Here is an 18,111-nt window from a genome sequence, read left to right on the forward strand (position 1 = left end):
GACCCACACTGGAAAACCCTGCTATACCCATCGCTGACCACAGGTCGCCATGTGACAACACAGAATTTGGATGCTGCCCTGACAGTGAGACTCCGGCCAGCAGCCCAGATGGAGCCAACTGTCCACGTAAGTTAAATTAAATTTTGGAAGAAACCAGATTTTTCTTTTTCTTCGACGCTAAAGTTCTCAGAGTTGCCTTCTTGTTTGCCCTGTCCTTTAAAACATTAAGTAAGATAACACAATTATAATCAACTTTCAATTCCAGAAAGTTTGACTTGTTCTGCAAAAAATAATGTGTCTAAAATTTCACAGTCACACTGCATTAACACACAAAAAAAACATTGTTTACATCTATGAGATTCGGATTGACTGCAGACATCATTTATCTACTGCCTATCTGCCCACAAGTTTTTTTTCCTCTCATTTATGTAATTAATATATTCAAGAGATGTTATGTTCATTTCCAGTGTTTATTTTGAGGTTACTAATATTCTGCCATCTGCAGTAAACAAACAGATGAACAGCTGCTTTCTTCTCTGCTTTCATGAATCACCTCCCTCCAATGTAGGCAGATGGATAGGAAGTAAACAAATCTCACGTGGGAAAATATGACCAAAGTTTGTCTTGACTGCATCCATGATCCTTTCATAAAACGGATCTGTTCAGAGAATGGATTGTAGGACCTACAAAAGCCAGAATGTCTCATTTCCTTACAAGGAAAGAAATCCAAAGAAAATGTTGTCGCTCTCGCTTGTCGAGATTTGAAATCAGTTTTATAAAAACTTATGTTACAATGAATTACATTGAATAGAGATTCATTTTTAACTGAAAATTCCAATCAATGTTGTTTGGCCTTTCTTTTGTGTTGCAATGGCCTTTTGTCTCGCCATAACTAAAGATGGTTTCACAGTGTAGATTTTTGAAAATTGCGTTCCTTATATCTGAAAAGAATCATTCAGTTACACTTTTTCTGCAAGTTTATTTTCAATAGTTTGTTGCTGGGACCTTTTGAGTCACATAACTTCCATATGTCGGATCCTAAATCCAGTTGTACACTTTATTTGAAATTCAATATTTGTACAAGACCCTGGAGGACACGGAAATGTGGTGCACAGGTACAAAATGTTTCTGACAAAGTGACATTGGCAACTACTGGCCTGGTATACATACTACATTGTATTCATGATTGTTAATATTTTAAACAGCTAAATAATTATTTGTAATTATTGAGTTAGTCTACTCTTGATGCGTGTATTGCCCGCACTTGAGAGAAAAAGTCACATGGCCTCAGTCTGACAACATATTTATGGACTGTAATGTTCATTTAAAGCACTGATCCCCAAGTGGATTTATTTTAAGACTGCTATGGTTTGAAGTAACTGTCGTTGTATCTATTTGTGGTCATTCTTGATCTTCCTTCACATTTTCTTCTCCAGTTTTAATATCGGGCACACTTTTCACCACGTCTTATTAGTCAGTTACACTCTTCAGTATCTCCCTGGCGTGCGACATCTCACTTTTCTCTCCAGATGAACCGGGTCAGTGTCAATCCCGCTTTGTAACACTATTTCTCAGCGGACCCGGTCAGGGAAAGCGAGTAGATCGGCTTCTGAAGGGCTTTCAGTCCAATCAGTGCTCGCTGATAGACTTGCTTCAAAGAGATAAATGGCTTGTGCCTCCTCCATCCCTTGAGTTGAGATGTGTTTTTTATGTGTTCCACCACTGTTAATAGACTGTAACTGGGAGTAAAATCTCCGCTTTGTGGTATCCCAAAGTACGAAGTCAGTCAAACCAGGAGGATTCTCTGCCCCACGTTCCACACCATGCTTTCAAGATTCTATTTGCCTGCTTTGGTGTTGGCACTCTCTGTTGAAATATATTCCTCCCAGTGCTTCAAAGTCCTATGCCAACATGATTGTTTAGCTCAGCATAAGGATGTGTGGCTGTTCATTTTCTAGATCACATTTCCAGGCAAAATTACAGTTCAGTTTTGTTTGTCGCCGCACAGTAAACCATGAGGTGGTTACCCAAGGGTGTAGGGAGAATGTTGACAGCCCTGTCAGCTATGCAAATTGAGTGACATCACTGCAGTGCTCAATCTGCCACTAAATGAAGAGGAACGCTGTGGGTAGATCAATAGACCGGATCTTACATCAACTGACGCGAGATCAATCCCACTCTAGTGCCTGTTCCCAATTTACCTATGATTAACTGATGACCAGTTTAGTTTATCGTCCTCTTGGGGGAAGGTTTCAGTTTCTATCATGATTCTAAACAGAAAAAGTAATGCGTGGGAGCTTTCAGAAGCCCAAAAAGCTTTGACAAACACCATGACTGGACCAAAAAAAAACTGGACCAAAGAAATGCAGTTCTTAATAAATATATTAACGCGACAACCAAGGTTGGTCATTTTCAAAATTCCTATACTACTCCTAATGTTTGTGTTTAAATCTTACGGTTGATTATTTTGTGATTGAGAAGCCTAGTGAGCCAGCTCAAATTCAAAAGGTAAAAATAAAATGGCACAAGGTAAACTCACTTTGAAATGTTTCATTGCTGTTCGAAATTACCAAACTGTTTGTAGCTCACTGATGAAAGTGATTCGTGATTCTGGATGGTTTCTAATGTCTGCCGCTAGTAAATAAATTAGTTAGTGAATCATTGTAGTGTGAATAAATGGGACACTAGATGTTAAATCGAGGGGTGCTAAGAACTGCTGTTTGAATCCAGCCTATCTTGTCTCCACTTTCCTAATTGCACCACTCTATTATCACATTAAATTGTGAAGAAGACTATCGCTGTACCTAATTAACGAAAAGCCGGTCTGACGTGGGAATACTTTTATTGGTTTCCCTCTTGGGAAACATCATTGATCTCACCACTTTCGAACAAGACAGTAACACCAAATATGACATCCGAGACAACGGGCAGCAATAGCTGGCGTGAGCATTAATGATGCGCTAAGTTCTAGCTCCCCTTAAACTCTTCCATACGCTGCTGGACATTGGAGATCCATTACGTTTCACAGTTCAGTAGACACTGATGTTCAAACGACTCCGTCCCTCCTCTTTTACCTCCACTGTTCGTCATAGTAACAGCCCGCTACATCACCCTCTGTGATGTTTGTGTTCTTCGCATATTTAAACTCTCTCAAGCGCAGTGCATTTTCCTCCCTGCTCATTTTACCAGCCAAACTTTTGCTTCTGTTTTATGGACTCCGTAAGATGTGAGTCAATGAGTCACCACCTGTAAAAGTACTGCAGAAGGAAGGGTGCAGTATCTCCTGTCCTTTTTTATTGCATCAGTCACAGTCCCGCTGCTCTTAACAGACAATTAAGACTATCTTTCACGATAATCATACAAGTGCTCCTCCCATTTTCCCCTAGCTAAAGCTCAGACAGGGGCAACCGTGATTGATTTGGGCAATTTGTTGTGTTGATTACGAGCAGCATGGAAGCTCGGAATCTCACACATCCGCGCTCACTTTGAAGCCCTCGACTGAGGAATAAAACTGTGCAGAGGGCTGATTGATGTTGTGCGACGAACCCTCCACCGTTGTATTCCGAGAATCATATCCTTGCTGAGGATGATACTTTTTGTAGACACATGATCATTGACAACAATAGGGAACACTGACAGCTGTTTTTAACTAATTTCTGGGTGCAAAATCCAAAATGTATCTCAGTTTTTTTCTATCATGTTCTTTTTTTTAGCTATGTGATCCCTGTTTTCCCCAAACTATTAAAATTTGTATAAATGTAAACACTAAAATGGAATTGTTACAAGCTTTGAAAACTATAGAAAAAAAACAGCACAAAATGAAATAGCCTTGCAACAGTATGATCAGTTGGGAGAAAATCCAGCCCTATTCCTCTTAATCCTACTATACTAGCTTTCTTTTTGGAGATATTGATCGTACTGATCGATTGGGAGCTGCACACACCTCTCAATTGTGATGAGTAGATGAGTGCAATTGTAATAAGATGGCAAGCCTTAACTACGGCTAATCAGTGAAATTTAGTTTATATGGTAAGCTGTTGAGAAAAAATGACATGCTAGGGAAAAATGACTGCAATTATGCAATCAGCATAGCAATTTCCGTTTGAACCGGAATTCAAATCTAATTTGACTGATTTTTTTTTCTTAATTGCTCACCAGAATGATTTTGAATGGCAATTGCTCTAGTTCACGAAACAAAAGCACACCAAACATGCATCCAGATCAGCAACAGAATGGATTCAACCGAGAAAAAACATTTATCTTCACAACTTTTTCACAATTTTGACATCGTCTTTAGTGTCCAAGTGTGGAGAACTTTAAACTTGTGTGTGTAGCATGGTGTGGTCTTTTTCCCCTCATGTGTTGTGTATGTCTATAACATGTTGTCTTTTTACCTAGCCTTCCATGCCTCAGCCAACTTTTTGGATGAATCGCTGACTGGTAAAAGAATAGAAAATGGCCTAAATTTCCACTTTCTTGCCTCTCCATTTCACTGTCCACCTCTTCCACATTCACACCATTCACCACCAAATATCCTTCCCCCACTTTTACTTCCAGTCTTGTGAAAAACCCAATCAGCAGTACACACTAACTTGCCTTTGTCAGACACACACCAACACACAATCCATCACTAACCCACAAATGGCACTCTCGCTGAAAATGAACAGTGTGTGAAGGCAATAGGGAGTGCGCTCAAGACAAATGCAAATGTTTCAGCATCTCATCTTCTCTCCATCCAGCCACCATGAAGTTCAGTGGTTTCCTGCACTTGGACCAGGTGGAGGGACAAGAAATAGTCTACACCCCCGAGATGGAGGATCCAAAATCTGAGCTTTTTGGAGAGACGGCCCGCAGTATCGAGAGTGCCGTAAGTGCTGAGCATTTACTGTGTATAGCTTGAATGATAAACTTGGCAGCATAACAAGTCACACATTCAGACCAAGCTGTTTTTGTACGATACAAAATACTATTGAAAATATGCCAAATATTGGATGGCATCAAGTATGTCAAAATTTAAAAAAAAAAACAGTGCTGAAGTGCCGTTGAAAGTGAGAATCATTTGCAAGCGGTTTCACCAGCATAAAACTTGATAGTATCATCATCTCGAGTTGTGTTTGGAGCTTGTCTAACTGCTGATTCAAGTGGTGGGAAAAAAATTGGTGCTTTAAAGTATCTCGAGAACATTTGCGGCCCAAATTGATGTTGAAAAATGCTGACATGTGAACCCTTTCCCTCCATTTCGCGACTACACCAATTCTCTTCAAAGTTTTCCTAAATAGAACTTCTTAGTTGGAAAGAGCCAAACTCATCTTTGAAAGCATCATTTGATAAATGTCCAGTTAGAGCCGGACTAATCCAATTCCTCCAGCTCCTTCAGGTCCACTCGGGGTGGTTTCATTGCAGGTGTTGACACTGCTGAGGTTGCTAAATGGTATTCAGGTGGACCGGCATGATGGAGAGTGGAGTAGAACATGTTTGCTGGTAGCCTGAGTGGAGTATGAATTCATATCACAATTTTCCCAAAGCACCTGCTTGGTATGTGATGTTTTATCAAAGGTGTATTGGTAAATATTTTGAAAATCTCACAGAAGTATGAGGCAGTGGTGGGGTGTTATTTTCAGAGTCACTAACATCAAACAAGGAAGTAGAATGTTGTATGAAAAAGTGACAGAATTTTGCTTTGGTATAATTTTTCCCGACGTGACTGCAGCATTGATAGAAAATTAATTTACAATTAATTAATTACTTTAATAAACAGCAATTGTTTATTTAAGAAATAATTTACTTGCAAAAATAAACGGTCCGAGTAACTGTTGTTTGTAGTCGGATTTGAAAAAGAAACATCACAAACCCATGTTAATTGTTCATTTCTATTGAGTGTTTTTGTGGGTTCTTTAAAATGGATTGGTACAAAGAGATTCTCACAAGTGTCAAACAGAGGCTTTGCTCCTTACGGTTTTAATTCAATACGCTTCACGCGAGAGTTATTGTAGTGTTGGCATGCTGAGTCCAAGATAAATGCCTTCTGGACCTTTTAAAAAGGCACAGCTCACTGCAACATGGCTGTGAGATTGAATTGTGAAAATCTAAAACAAACTGGAAATGTCGATTGCTTTCAAAACTGGAGCAAAAAGTATGTGAACATGATCAGTAAAGTTATTTGAAAAAGTGGTGTTCAAAATACCAGTTGCAGTTTGCCACTGATGTCCTTAGACATGCAATCAAGCTACTTGAATATGTCCAGCGTGTTGTCTCTGTCATCATCGGCCCTTGCAATTATCCTCCCTGGAGTCGATGAAATAAGCCCTTGCCTGTGCGGACACGCAGTCAGAATCGAACCCAGTCGACATGCTAACCAGTGCGACACCGTGCCACTCAGTTTGCATTCCAAAAATTCTGAATTTTAAACCAAACCACCCTTTGAGCTACTTTTTGGTTAGTGGTTTATGTGAAGGTCTACCAGTTTGATGCACACAATTTGCTTGATTAAAACACATTATGTTGCACATGAGTTTTCTTTGAAAGCATCAATCAATGGACTTTATCATTCATTAATATGCCTCAGTTAAATCAGTGCAATGCATATTGGGGAGGGGAAGAATGAAGTAGCACTTTCAAATGTTCACTTTTTTATTTTGTACCCTGACATTTTCGAAGCTAAACGTTTTCCTAGATTCTTTTTGTCGGCTGAGAAGAAGCATTCAGAACTGGAAGTATTGTGGCCTTAAATAAACTTGGGGCTTTGAAGCTTCTTGAATTTTTCTTCCACATATTGGGGCAAAACTAATCAGGAGCACAACATTTATCTTCAAGCTTTACCCCTGTCATGGGTTTAGCTAAAATGTCAGATTTTTCAAACACACACGCACACACGCGCACACACACACACACTTTCTACCAAGCAAATAGAGTACAGTTGTTGAGAAATAAAATTGGTTTAGTAATTGGTTGGCACATGTTGCTAGCCTCATTTATTATCCTCTTTTTCTTTTGCCCATGTCCATTTTCCCTATCTCACGCTCTCAATCCTCCCTTCTTTCATTTAGCTCAATGACCTGTTCAGGAAGTCGGAGGTACGGAGAGACTTCATGAGCGTAAGTGTCCGCAACCTGGCACCTAGCAACTCCATCCTGGTCTTTGTGGAGGCAAATTTCAAACCAGGTGAGATGTCAATTGAGCTGACAAAGACAAAATAAGCATGAGGGATGTTTAAGAGTGTGAAATTATCCACAAAGAAATATAAACCTCCCTCACTTCTCTCACATTCCAGCTCTGAGTTGCATATCGTGGAAGTGTTTTTATCGTATAGCTACTAATGCATCAGCCCGAAACCTTGCTGCCTTCTTTTTTAGTCTCTGTTATGAAATTTTCTGGCATCCTGTTATGGCAGTGAAATTTGTTATGAAATCCATAATAATCTATAGTAAAGTTTTCCTCACAAAATTCTCACAGATACTACATTTTTTTGTCATGCTTGTAATATTATCATGTAAGAAGAGTTAAAAGTCCTGATTTTCACAGTGTTGTAGACTGAATACTGCAAAACCCCATCCTTGTCGCCGTCTACTATCCTTTATTTATTTTACTTCTTTATGAACTGCGTTTAGCGTCCTTCATCCCCGTCACACGCACTAATGGGCATCGTTAAAGCGACTGTCCTCTATGGCCAGTAAAGAGAACATCTGTGTCAAACATTATGAAACCATTTCATCTGGAACATGAAAAAAAAATTATCCGACATGCAGGTGGAGGACAAGTGGTCCCCGGAGACCCTCCTGATGTCACAGGCAGGATTGTTCTGGTCTCGCCACTGCCACGCTAAAGAACCACAAGTCCTGTGTGTTTATCCTGTAGTGCTCCTCTGAGGTCTTGCCCTAAGTGGATGTGCCTGTTGTTTATCATAGATACAAGATACACTGTAGAGGACATCGAGGGAGCCCTGCTTAAACAGCTGAAGGTCTCCAAGGAAACAAGCATCACAGTGAAGAAGCCAGTGGATGAAAATATTCGCTTCAACAACTATGGTAATTGACCGAGGAGTGTGTAGGAGATAATGAATAGTGTAGTTATTCATGAGGTGATGTTCCTTTGTGGGGGGGAGCTGCCACATAACAATAAGGTTGTGATTAAAAAGGGTAAATTGGTTCATAAATAGTTTACAAATAGCTTACAGATAACTTTGCGAGACTGTAGGTCATTAATACACTGGTTGAAATCATTTAAAATGCTTTTAGTCATCGGTGTTGGCTATGTGGGTGCTTCAACACTACAGTACCAAAAAAGAGCCTCATTGTAAATTTTAAGAAAAGCCATTTAAAGAGTATCATTACCAGTGTCATTTGAACATCATGTATGATACATAAATACGTATACAGTCATCAATTGGCTTTGTGGTTGACGACACATCCGCATTTGCATTGACAGGCCTTTCCTCCATGCCCTTCTTTACTACCACCACTGCATCAGTCACCACTGATGCTCCCACCACCGCCACCAGACGTATGGTAACCTCCCGCTATATCACCCGCCGGCCCCCGGGCACGACCCGGAGGCCTAGCACTGGCAGACGGACCACCACGACATCCGGACCCGTCAGCACCCCAATCCCCATCACCACCACGGTGCAACCGATCATCACTACGACGGCAATCCCGCCCACCACCACTGTAGCCCACGTCCACGAAAGACTACACAAGCACCAGAGACCCTGCGATTCCCACCCTTGCCTCCACGGAGGAACCTGCGAGGAGGAGGGCAATGACTTCAGCTGCAAGTGCCCCGCCGGGAGAGGAGGCTCTGTGTGCGAAAAAGGTGACGTTTTGGTTTTATTGAAGTCAGATACCCACGGCAATCACAGCCTGTCGCATCTCTCCATCGTGTCCACCCGCATTGCATCAAGACCATCTTTTTTTTCCACAATGGTATGGAACAGGGCTGCCAAGGCTAGCAAAAGAAAGTTACTTATTGGCTGCTGATTCATGCAATGATACCTGTTTGATACACACTTTTGAAAATAACACATTTGCCCAAATTACCATGAATAATGTTGATATTCAAGATTCAAGAGTTTAAATGTTGATATATAATGTCTTCTTATTAATAATCAATAATATTGTTAAAGTGAAGAAACTGATCATGTTAATGATTTCTCACAAGACTTAAAAAACAGGTAAATCTCAATAGCCAACACTTAAGACATTTGGGAGAGTTGCTTTCTCTCAGCTTGGCGAGCAAGCATTTGTCCTGCTCCCGTATTGTGGCAGTACACAAAGTCCTAAATTCATGCTTGTATCAGTTTTGTGTTGAGGAACTTGCACTGGACCGTGACCACCGGCCTCTCAAACGCCTTTCGGATGAATTACATGACAGATGGTCATCCCCGTTTCTTCTGTTTTCACATTCTGTCAGTTTAATAGCCACATGCCCCAATTCCCAATGCGTATGTCCATTTTGTGTGTCAGTAATTTAACTGAATGGCCTTAATGGGGAATTTCCCCTTAGAAAAGTTTGATTTTACACATTTAACTGAAGTCCAACACACGTGCATTCATTTGATCAATCAATTATTTAGTGATCTCACCCGCTGCCTTCGTACACAGTCAGGACAGCTGGATGGAGAGATAAGGAGCCCAGTGAGAAATTGGATAATGAGAATAATCATAATTGTCAAGAGTCGGAAAAACAAAAGAGTCTCATGCTTGCGTGTAAGTGTCCAAATGAAAGACTCCGCTCCTCCTTTTTCTCGTCATCAACCGCACTTTGATAAACCAGAACAATCATCTTTCCTAAGAATAAACTGATTAGCTGTCATCAAGACCCACCGTCGCCCTCCCCCGATGATGCACATTAAGCACCTGTTACAGCAGAAGGAAGTGCATCACATGGCAGCTGACAGCATTGACTTTGTTCCCCTGCAGTGATCAAGTACTTCATCCCGTCATTCGGAGGCCACTCCTACTTGGCCTTCCAAACCATGAGCGCATACCACACAGTCCGCATCGCCATGGATTTCAGGGCATCAGAGATGACGGGCATCCTGCTCTACAATGGCCAGGAGAACAAGAAGGACTTTATCTCGCTGGCTGTGGTGAATGGAAAAGTAGAACTCAGGTAACCAGCGGTGCGGAGATCAAGGGCTTGTGTAATATCCCAGTGTTCATTCATTACTGCGTTCGACTGACATTTTCAAATCCTGAACAAGGGCTGTCCAAGGGTTTTCCTCTGAGGGGTTCGTGTCATGAATGAATTCAAATGCACGAATGTCGAAGTGGTCCTCACTTGGATATTCTTTCAGTTTAATTCATTAAACACGTGAAAACATTCCATCAAGCAATTGTATATCACTATCAAGCTATAGTTCTTTTCAAAAACATCACAGTTTATAGGAAATTAGTTTAGCACATTTTCGCATTCAGAAGTTAAAGTTAAAAGTTAAGTTCAGAAGCAAAACAAGAGCAGTCTGGAGTAAAATGATAATTTTTACAGTAATTTGAGGTTGAAAGTATTTTACTTCTAAATCATTTCTGAAGATCTGTCTAAAACTACATAACTTCTACTACTTTGTTAGTTTTTGTAGTTGTTATAGTGGTGAGGGAAGTGTGTGTATGTGTGTGTCGGGGGGGAGTAGGGTTAGGGATACTGGATGCTCGAAAAATAGGCCCATAATGATTTTGGGACTCAAGCATGTCCCAGACATGACAAAGCACTTGGGGACTTTCTTAAATTTTCAAAAACTGCATAGTGTCTCATTTAACATTAAATGAACAACTACAGTTATAATTTATTTCCAATGGGAAAAAAGGCTTAAGAAATTTAAAAGGCTTAAAAATCCTAGCGAAGGAACGTGGGTCGTCACAATGGCTTTGGCTTTCAATCAAACTAAGAATAAGAACAAATACAAGACAGTGGTGTTGATGAGGCAAGGCGCAAACAACATTGGCGGGAATGTAAATGTTGGCAAAGAAGGTTATTGGCGGATTTGCAGGTTAAAGCTGTGGAAGCAAAGCTGGTCATAATCATGTTTGGTTAGATAAACAAGCATTATGCCATACTGTATGTGCAGGAGGTCGCATTATGATTCATAAATGCACGACTACACAAGTCAGTGGAATCGCCCTCAACAAAGGCATAAAGTACACTTGTGCATTCAAATGTTTAAATACAACAGCTGTGTCAAAACTTCTTTTTGGTAAATATTGTGAAGTTTGCAGTGGTTTAGAAGGTTCTATCTATCTATCTATCGATCTATCTATCTATCTATCTATCTATCTATCTATCTATCTATCTATCTATCTATCGATCGATCGATCGATCGATCGATCGATCGATCGATCGATCGATCGATCTATCTATCTATCTATCTATCTATCTATCTATCTATCTATCTATCTATCTATCTATCTATCTATCTATCTATCTATCTATCTATCTATCTATCTATCTATCTATCTATCTATCTATCTATCTATCTATCTATCTATCTATCTATCTATCTATCTATAGAAAAAGTAATAAAACTCAGATTAAGTCACTTGTGATATCAAAATGGAGCTCAATTCTAGAAATGTAGCAGTGAGATCAGCACTCACCGCTCTAGGAATCCAAGTCGTGGGGAGATGAACAAATTATTTTTGGCAAATAATTATGAAGTTACCTAATGTGTGCATGACAGATCTAGTGCCGTGTGCCTTTTTTTCCTTTTACAAAACCTCATTAGATGAAAGGTTGTATCAAAAAGAGGCTGTGAAAAATGTACTGTATCAATGAGTAGTTGCCTCATTACTACTGACCATTTATGACTTCATAATCATTTTGAAGAATATATTAAATTGTTCCTTTCAACTTAAATTATGTTTGAAATTACTATGTCCTTGTAAATCATTGGAAAAATGTAACTGGCAGACCATTTAACAGGCTGCATGTGTCGTTGTCAGGTTCAACACAGGTTCGGGTACAGGCATCGTGGTCAGCAACATTGAAATCACTCAGGGTCGCTGGCATCAGCTGGTGGTGACCCGCAATCGGCGTCTCGCCATGCTCAGTGTGGACAATGAGCCGCACGTCGAGGGCGAAAGCCCACGCGGAACTGACGGCCTCAACCTGGACACCAATCTGTTCATTGGAGGGGTGCCTGAAGAAATGAAGCAGGAGTAAGTCTTTACATTAATTCCTTTGACAACATTCTGAATACGATTTAAACGACACAAATAATCTCTTCAATGCAACTGGGATTAAAAGGAACCTTTCACTTGGGAGTTTTTGCTATTGAACTGCACATCGTGACGTCGTTTTCCAAACGGCACTCATCAGATCCAATTTTCCTGGTGTTGTCAATTTCGCTAATGAATTCTGACATTTTAATCTAACATGGAGTTTTCAACCATGTCTTAATTCGAAAGTCGTGGGCAATAATTGGGGAATATATGATAACATTGTGAAAAGAAAATCAATTTTGATATTTGCATCATGAAGTAGCCTGTGACAAGAAGCCTCTCTCTGTCAGGCTAGTAATCATGCTAGACAAGCAATATCAGGATGTTAATATTTAAACTGGAAATGTATCAGTTGTAAACAAACACAATGCATCCCAGCGGACAGCTTCTAGATTTCCCCGCTCATTTTAATATGCTGAACAATAAAAGATGTTGTACCGAGTAGGGAAATGGTGAGTTGCAGTTACATTTGTTTAGATTAACTGTGACATCAGTTTTGACTCACGTTAAGGTCTCTTTTAGTATCAAACACGCAAATATGAACATTTTTTGAACAAAAATGTCCAATTTGTTCTAACACTTATCCCATTGGGGCTTACAGAGACTCAAAGCCCATGTCAGCTGACTTTTGGCAAAGGGCACAGACTTCCTGGACCCCAGGAAATTTAAAAGGCATATGTAGAGACGAACAACCATTGGCACTCACAGCCACACTTTTTGAATCCATGCTTGCTGCACCACAGTCAAGCGAGTACACCGCTACACCATCAACGACTTAAACCGTGACATTTTTTCGGATTACTAGCAGCCATATATGTCACCTTAAGTGACCATCAAAATCAAATCATCCCTTTCAAGTTGATTGGCATCCAAGGGGTCATGAAATTTTAATATTTGCGTGGGATGACTTTTCGTCCTCTTGTTGTTTTGCGCAGTGTAAAGGAGAGGACGGGTGTAGCCTCAGGTCTTGTGGGCTGCATCCGCCTGCTTGATGTCAACAACCGAGTGCTCAACCTACAAGAGGATGGCGTTGATAATCTCTATGGCAGTGGTGTGGGCGAATGTGGCAATAACCCATGCCTGCCAAATCCCTGCAAGAATGGGGCCACTTGCCAGGTTAAAGAAGCTGAGATGTTCCACTGCCAATGCAGCAAAGGATTCTGGGGTGAGTTGATGACACTGAAAAAAATTGCACATGGAGTTTATTTCATCCATCAACTGGGGTGAGTTAAACTCAGTTGAGCGGCAGGCAATTTCAATGAATATGTAAAATAATAATTTTCCTTCCATTTGAAGAAATGAAATGGATTTTTTTACTCAGCCTGTTCTATCAACAATTTTGTAGGATCTTTAAAAGAGGGTCAGTCGCGGTGTTGACAAATAGAATGTAGTAATATATTTCTTAACTTTTTCGAAGAATTGCTGCTACGTTCTTGTCTTGAACACGTTGACAATTTTCTTTGACTTAAAGGTTTCGCTATGATCATGTCACGCTGCCAAATCCCATGAGCTTGAAAATGCCTACAGTCCTGTTGGCCCGGAGGTCTGTTTGTGAAGACGATCAAGTCAAGGGAGTGTTGGGGGGGTGCCAACACAGACATAGGAGATTAGATGTTGAGGCTGGGCAGAAAGGGGAAAACGTCCACCAAATTCTCCGTAATTGGCCTTTGGCCTATCTCTGCTTCAACATCCCTTCTTGTTGTTTGCCTCCCTGCAGCTGAGGCCAACTAACAAGCAACTCAGAGCAAACACAGTTAGCAGCAGACAGCAGTGCAGCCTAATCATGCGTGTCTTTCGCTGCTAGCAGAAAGTTTTTGCCAACTTAATTGTTGGGCTAAACTTTTGTGCCTTAATCTTGCAGTGATTTATACCCGCAACGGACATGTCCTGTGGGTTGAGAAATAAATGTCCACAAAAACAATGACTGTCTACTTTAATACAAGAATTATCAAGGGGCCAGAATAATGGACGTAGGGTGCTATAGCCCTTTCTCTGGTCCGAATCCGTTGATGAATTCTAAAAATGGTCTGTTTTCTTTCTCTTACAATTGCTTTTCAAACAAATCCATCTATCCTGCTTACTGTAGGGTCAGATGTGATGTTTTCATTTTCCAATTGTAGTGCATCAAGGTTTGTTTACAAGCCTTCATCATGAGTCCTTGCTCATGCAGTTTTTTTTTTTTTAAACCTGTTGTTGTAAGAAGTCTGGCCTTGGAACTACTTCACATAGAAAATTCCTCGAGATATTTTGCTTCAAACAAACATTTGTATTGTAGAAGAGCTGGAAGAAACATTCAACAAAAAACAGCATAGAGGAAAAATAGCTGGACCTTGTGGTTTCAGTGAGGATGGGGATCATAAAGCGCTCCCCTTTATAGTCTTTGATACACGGAAGGTGACTGCAAATGGATTTGAGGGCAAAAACATCATCCGACAGCCATTTGACACTGACCCATAATCAGGGATGACCTCTACTCTTGGATGCATATTTCCAAAACTTTTAGATCATGACCTCCATTACAGAGACTACCCAAAACCCTACACTGGTACGCCCCATATTTTGCTTCCAATGGCAATCTTCTCATGATAGATTTGTTTGCCTCTCCAGGTCCAACGTGCGCAGACGTCCATGACCCGTGCGAGCCCAGCAGATGCCATCCGTCCTCCCAGTGCCAGGCACTTCCCGAGGGAGGCTACAAGTGTGAATGTCCTATGGGACGTGAAGGGAGGCACTGCGAGATAGGTAATGTTTAAGGCAAATTGTCTTTCAACTCATTCACATCACACTTTTTCCACTAAGCAATATATTTTGTTCAATACAGTATGGTCTGGAATATTTTTTCAAAAAGCTAATTGGTTTTTAATAACAGATCGGCCCCCATTTTATCGGGATTTTAGCATTCTTCAATTGGACTGTCAATGGCAAGTTTTTAAAAGGTAGCAAAAACCACAAGCCAAACCTGTTTTCTTTTCCCCCCGTGTTCTTTGTTGGCTGCTTCAAATTCACCGTAGGCTCACAAACACGTTTCCATGCTTTGATTTCGTTTGCATAACTGACACAGTTATCATCGTCCTGCCTGCACACCCCACGATGCAAACCTATTTCCCAATTGCGCTGGACTGATTGGCGGCAAATGCCTTGGCACTCAACAATTCTCAAGAGATGCAAGCTTTTGTTCCGCATCCTCCCTCAGTTGTGCCTCGTGGTCGTCCCAACCTGTGACATTTCCATCCTTTTTGAATCAAAAAGGAACCTCAATTACAGAGAGCCAAAAGGGGAAATGGTCTGAGCCCTCAGGGTTGGTGAGCATCAGCGCTACCATGAGTTGAAACCGAGGAAGGCCGACTGCAGATGATTGGCCCCATTGGGCCGACTGCCGTATCGACTCTGCAATGGTTGTTAGTGAAAAGCAACATTTCTCCACCACGTGTCGGAAAAAGAATGCAAGTCAAAGACTAATTTTCACATGTATTTCATTCTTTCTGTCATGGTTATTGTCAGTGTTACTAAAGCTAAAAGCTTGTTTACCTCTGCAATCACTGGTGCCTTTTAAAAAATAACATCGTAGCGTGCACATTATTATCCAAACAGAAGCATGAACCCTGGCCCCCCAAACCATTTGGGAATCCACAAAAGCCAACCAGGAATAGGGTGAGTCCCTGTTAGCAGGTGAATCAAATCAAATAGCTGGATTTGAAGCAAAATCAATGCCATCCCACTGAGAGTGTCTCCCAACCCAAAAGGTGATTTTTATTTATTTATTTTTACACAGGAATCAATGAAATGAATAATCCCACCCCACCCCCCCAACCCTCCCCGACTGTTGTGATTAATGGGCATGTCAGTCAGCCCCTGACGGGCGCTTGCAGATAAAGCAGCAGCTTGCTGGACAAAACCCTTGAAAAGTGTATTGACAACAGTTAAAAAGATGGGCGGATTTTAAGTAAATAAAAGTTAATTTGTGTAATTTGATTCCGCCGATGCGCTAAGTGCAAATATTTATTACAATTGCTGCGAGTATGGTCACCCATTGCAATTTGGGATTTGTTTGATTGGATTTGTCTTTAAGAACGAATAATGAACACTCGAAATAAATACCTGAAATGGAACTATCACTAGAAATAATGATCACCACTGAAATGACTTTTTAGATGAGTTATTGTTGCCCAGCTAAAATTGATTTGTTGACTAACTCATTGTTTGAATTTAGAATTGTTTTCTCATAGGTAATAGTGGAATAATAATAATAAAACATCTCGTGTCAAAAATAGGTCAGGCCAGGTCACTCTGAAGGAAGCAGAGTAATTTGTTCCAGAGTCCAAACTGCCATCCTCAAACTATTATGGTGGATGATGGTTTAAGCAAGGAAACATGCTCTTCGTTATCCGTATGTGGTCTGGTTGTCATTCATGGTCACTCTGTTCTTTATGACATCCCATATTTTTCTCACATACAAAAAATAATAATAACTTAAAAGTCTCTTCTCTGTCCTGTCAGAAATTGTGTTCCAAGTAGCTCCGTTTTCTATTAATAGAGATGAGTCCCATATATGAGGGCTGTCTGTAAATTTCCAACTGGTGTGCATCACCAAGATCTTTCTCATTTGCGTTCTCTCGGTATGCCTTACCCAACACAGTTACTAATTTCAGACCATTACGAATCAGGCAGTAGGTGTGCGTGGCTCCTTTCCACACTTGGAATGCATCAGGAAAGGCATGAAGAAACATCCCCCACAACACAAACAAAAACACGATACCCTCTAGTTGCACTCTATTGCTTAGCTAATGTCAAGTCACTTCAAATTCTTGCCAGGAACAGAACATCCTGCAGACACCGTGTTATGCATTTTTTAAAAAGAGAAAAAAGAAAGACAGATAATACAATGGTGGCATTCTGTCCTCTGGCACTCCACACACCCTTAGAGGTTGTTTGTTAGACTGTGACACCATGGCAGGTTGCTATGTCTTCTTTTGTTTGTTTTGGGGGTTTGTTAACTCCGCTAAGGAAGTTACTGTATGTTTACCTCACCCTAGATTTTCATGTTTCCTGCAAAATGTCTACCATTTCTTATATTTATTTACTTGTTTTACTGTTCAAGGATGTTATGATGGGAAATTGCGTGTAGTAAGAATACAATTTGTGGAATCAAATATAACAATATTTCACAACAAAAAAAAATCTGTTTTCAAAACAAAAGAGTTGGCTAACCACTCTTTAAGCATGTTTTAACTTACGTAAATGTCAAAATAAGTTTCCAATCGACATTGTTGAGTTGCCGTTATTTGATTAAAAGCAATGGAAATCTGAGTCAACATTATTCAGGTTATCGCTTGTTCGCTTAGATTCTTATTCTATTATATTGCCTCCACTTTAAAGAGGTCACCCTTTTTGTGCTTCCAGTTGCTGAGAGGCGAGGGGCATACATGCCACTCTTCAATGGAGACTCATACCTGGAGCTCAAGGGACTTCATCTTTACGGACATGATCTGCGGTGAGTTCCTATTCCCCTGCATCCAGATATTTGTGTTCATCAATGTGTGGTCTTGATTTGAAACCCAACAAGCAAACTGTCGTCCATACGCAAGTATGACCTTTCTGCTTTGCGTACAGCCAAAAAGTCAGCATGACAGTGGTTCTCATGGCCAATGATTCCAACGGCCTGATCTTCTACAACGGGCAAAAATCTGACGGAAAGGGAGACTTCATCTCTTTGTCCCTCAATGAGGGGATCCTGGAGTTCCGCTATGACCTCGGCAAAGGCCCTGCTACCATCAGGTAGGCATAAACTGACGCTCGTAATGAGGCTTGTTCCACTTTTGTCACAACATCTGCTACTGTTTTTGTGCTAAACGTACATTTTAATCAGACGTAGGCTTTCTTACACCACAGCTAGACCTTC

General features: G+C 40.6%; 1 protein-coding gene across 2 annotated transcripts in view; it reads left to right on the forward strand.

Annotated features, from left to right (window-relative positions):
* The window catches only part of agrn (agrin), a 175,190-nt gene that overhangs the window by 137,438 nt on the left and 19,641 nt on the right, over positions 1-18,111 (forward strand). For both annotated transcript variants that reach the window (XM_061264995.1, XM_061265006.1), the window contains 11 exons: positions 1-126; positions 4,740-4,867; positions 7,047-7,161; positions 7,905-8,024; positions 8,425-8,811; positions 9,918-10,110; positions 11,934-12,149; positions 13,148-13,377; positions 14,820-14,954; positions 17,613-17,703; positions 17,823-17,987. In XM_061264995.1, the coding sequence (XP_061120979.1) occupies positions 1-126; positions 4,740-4,867; positions 7,047-7,161; positions 7,905-8,024; positions 8,425-8,811; positions 9,918-10,110; positions 11,934-12,149; positions 13,148-13,377; positions 14,820-14,954; positions 17,613-17,703; positions 17,823-17,987 (1,906 nt within the window). The remainder of the gene's footprint in view (positions 127-4,739; positions 4,868-7,046; positions 7,162-7,904; positions 8,025-8,424; positions 8,812-9,917; positions 10,111-11,933; positions 12,150-13,147; positions 13,378-14,819; positions 14,955-17,612; positions 17,704-17,822; positions 17,988-18,111) is intronic.

Source organism: Syngnathus typhle, linkage group LG2, assembly GCF_033458585.1.
Source record: "Syngnathus typhle isolate RoL2023-S1 ecotype Sweden linkage group LG2, RoL_Styp_1.0, whole genome shotgun sequence".
Lineage (NCBI taxonomy): Eukaryota > Metazoa > Chordata > Actinopteri > Syngnathiformes > Syngnathidae > Syngnathus > Syngnathus typhle.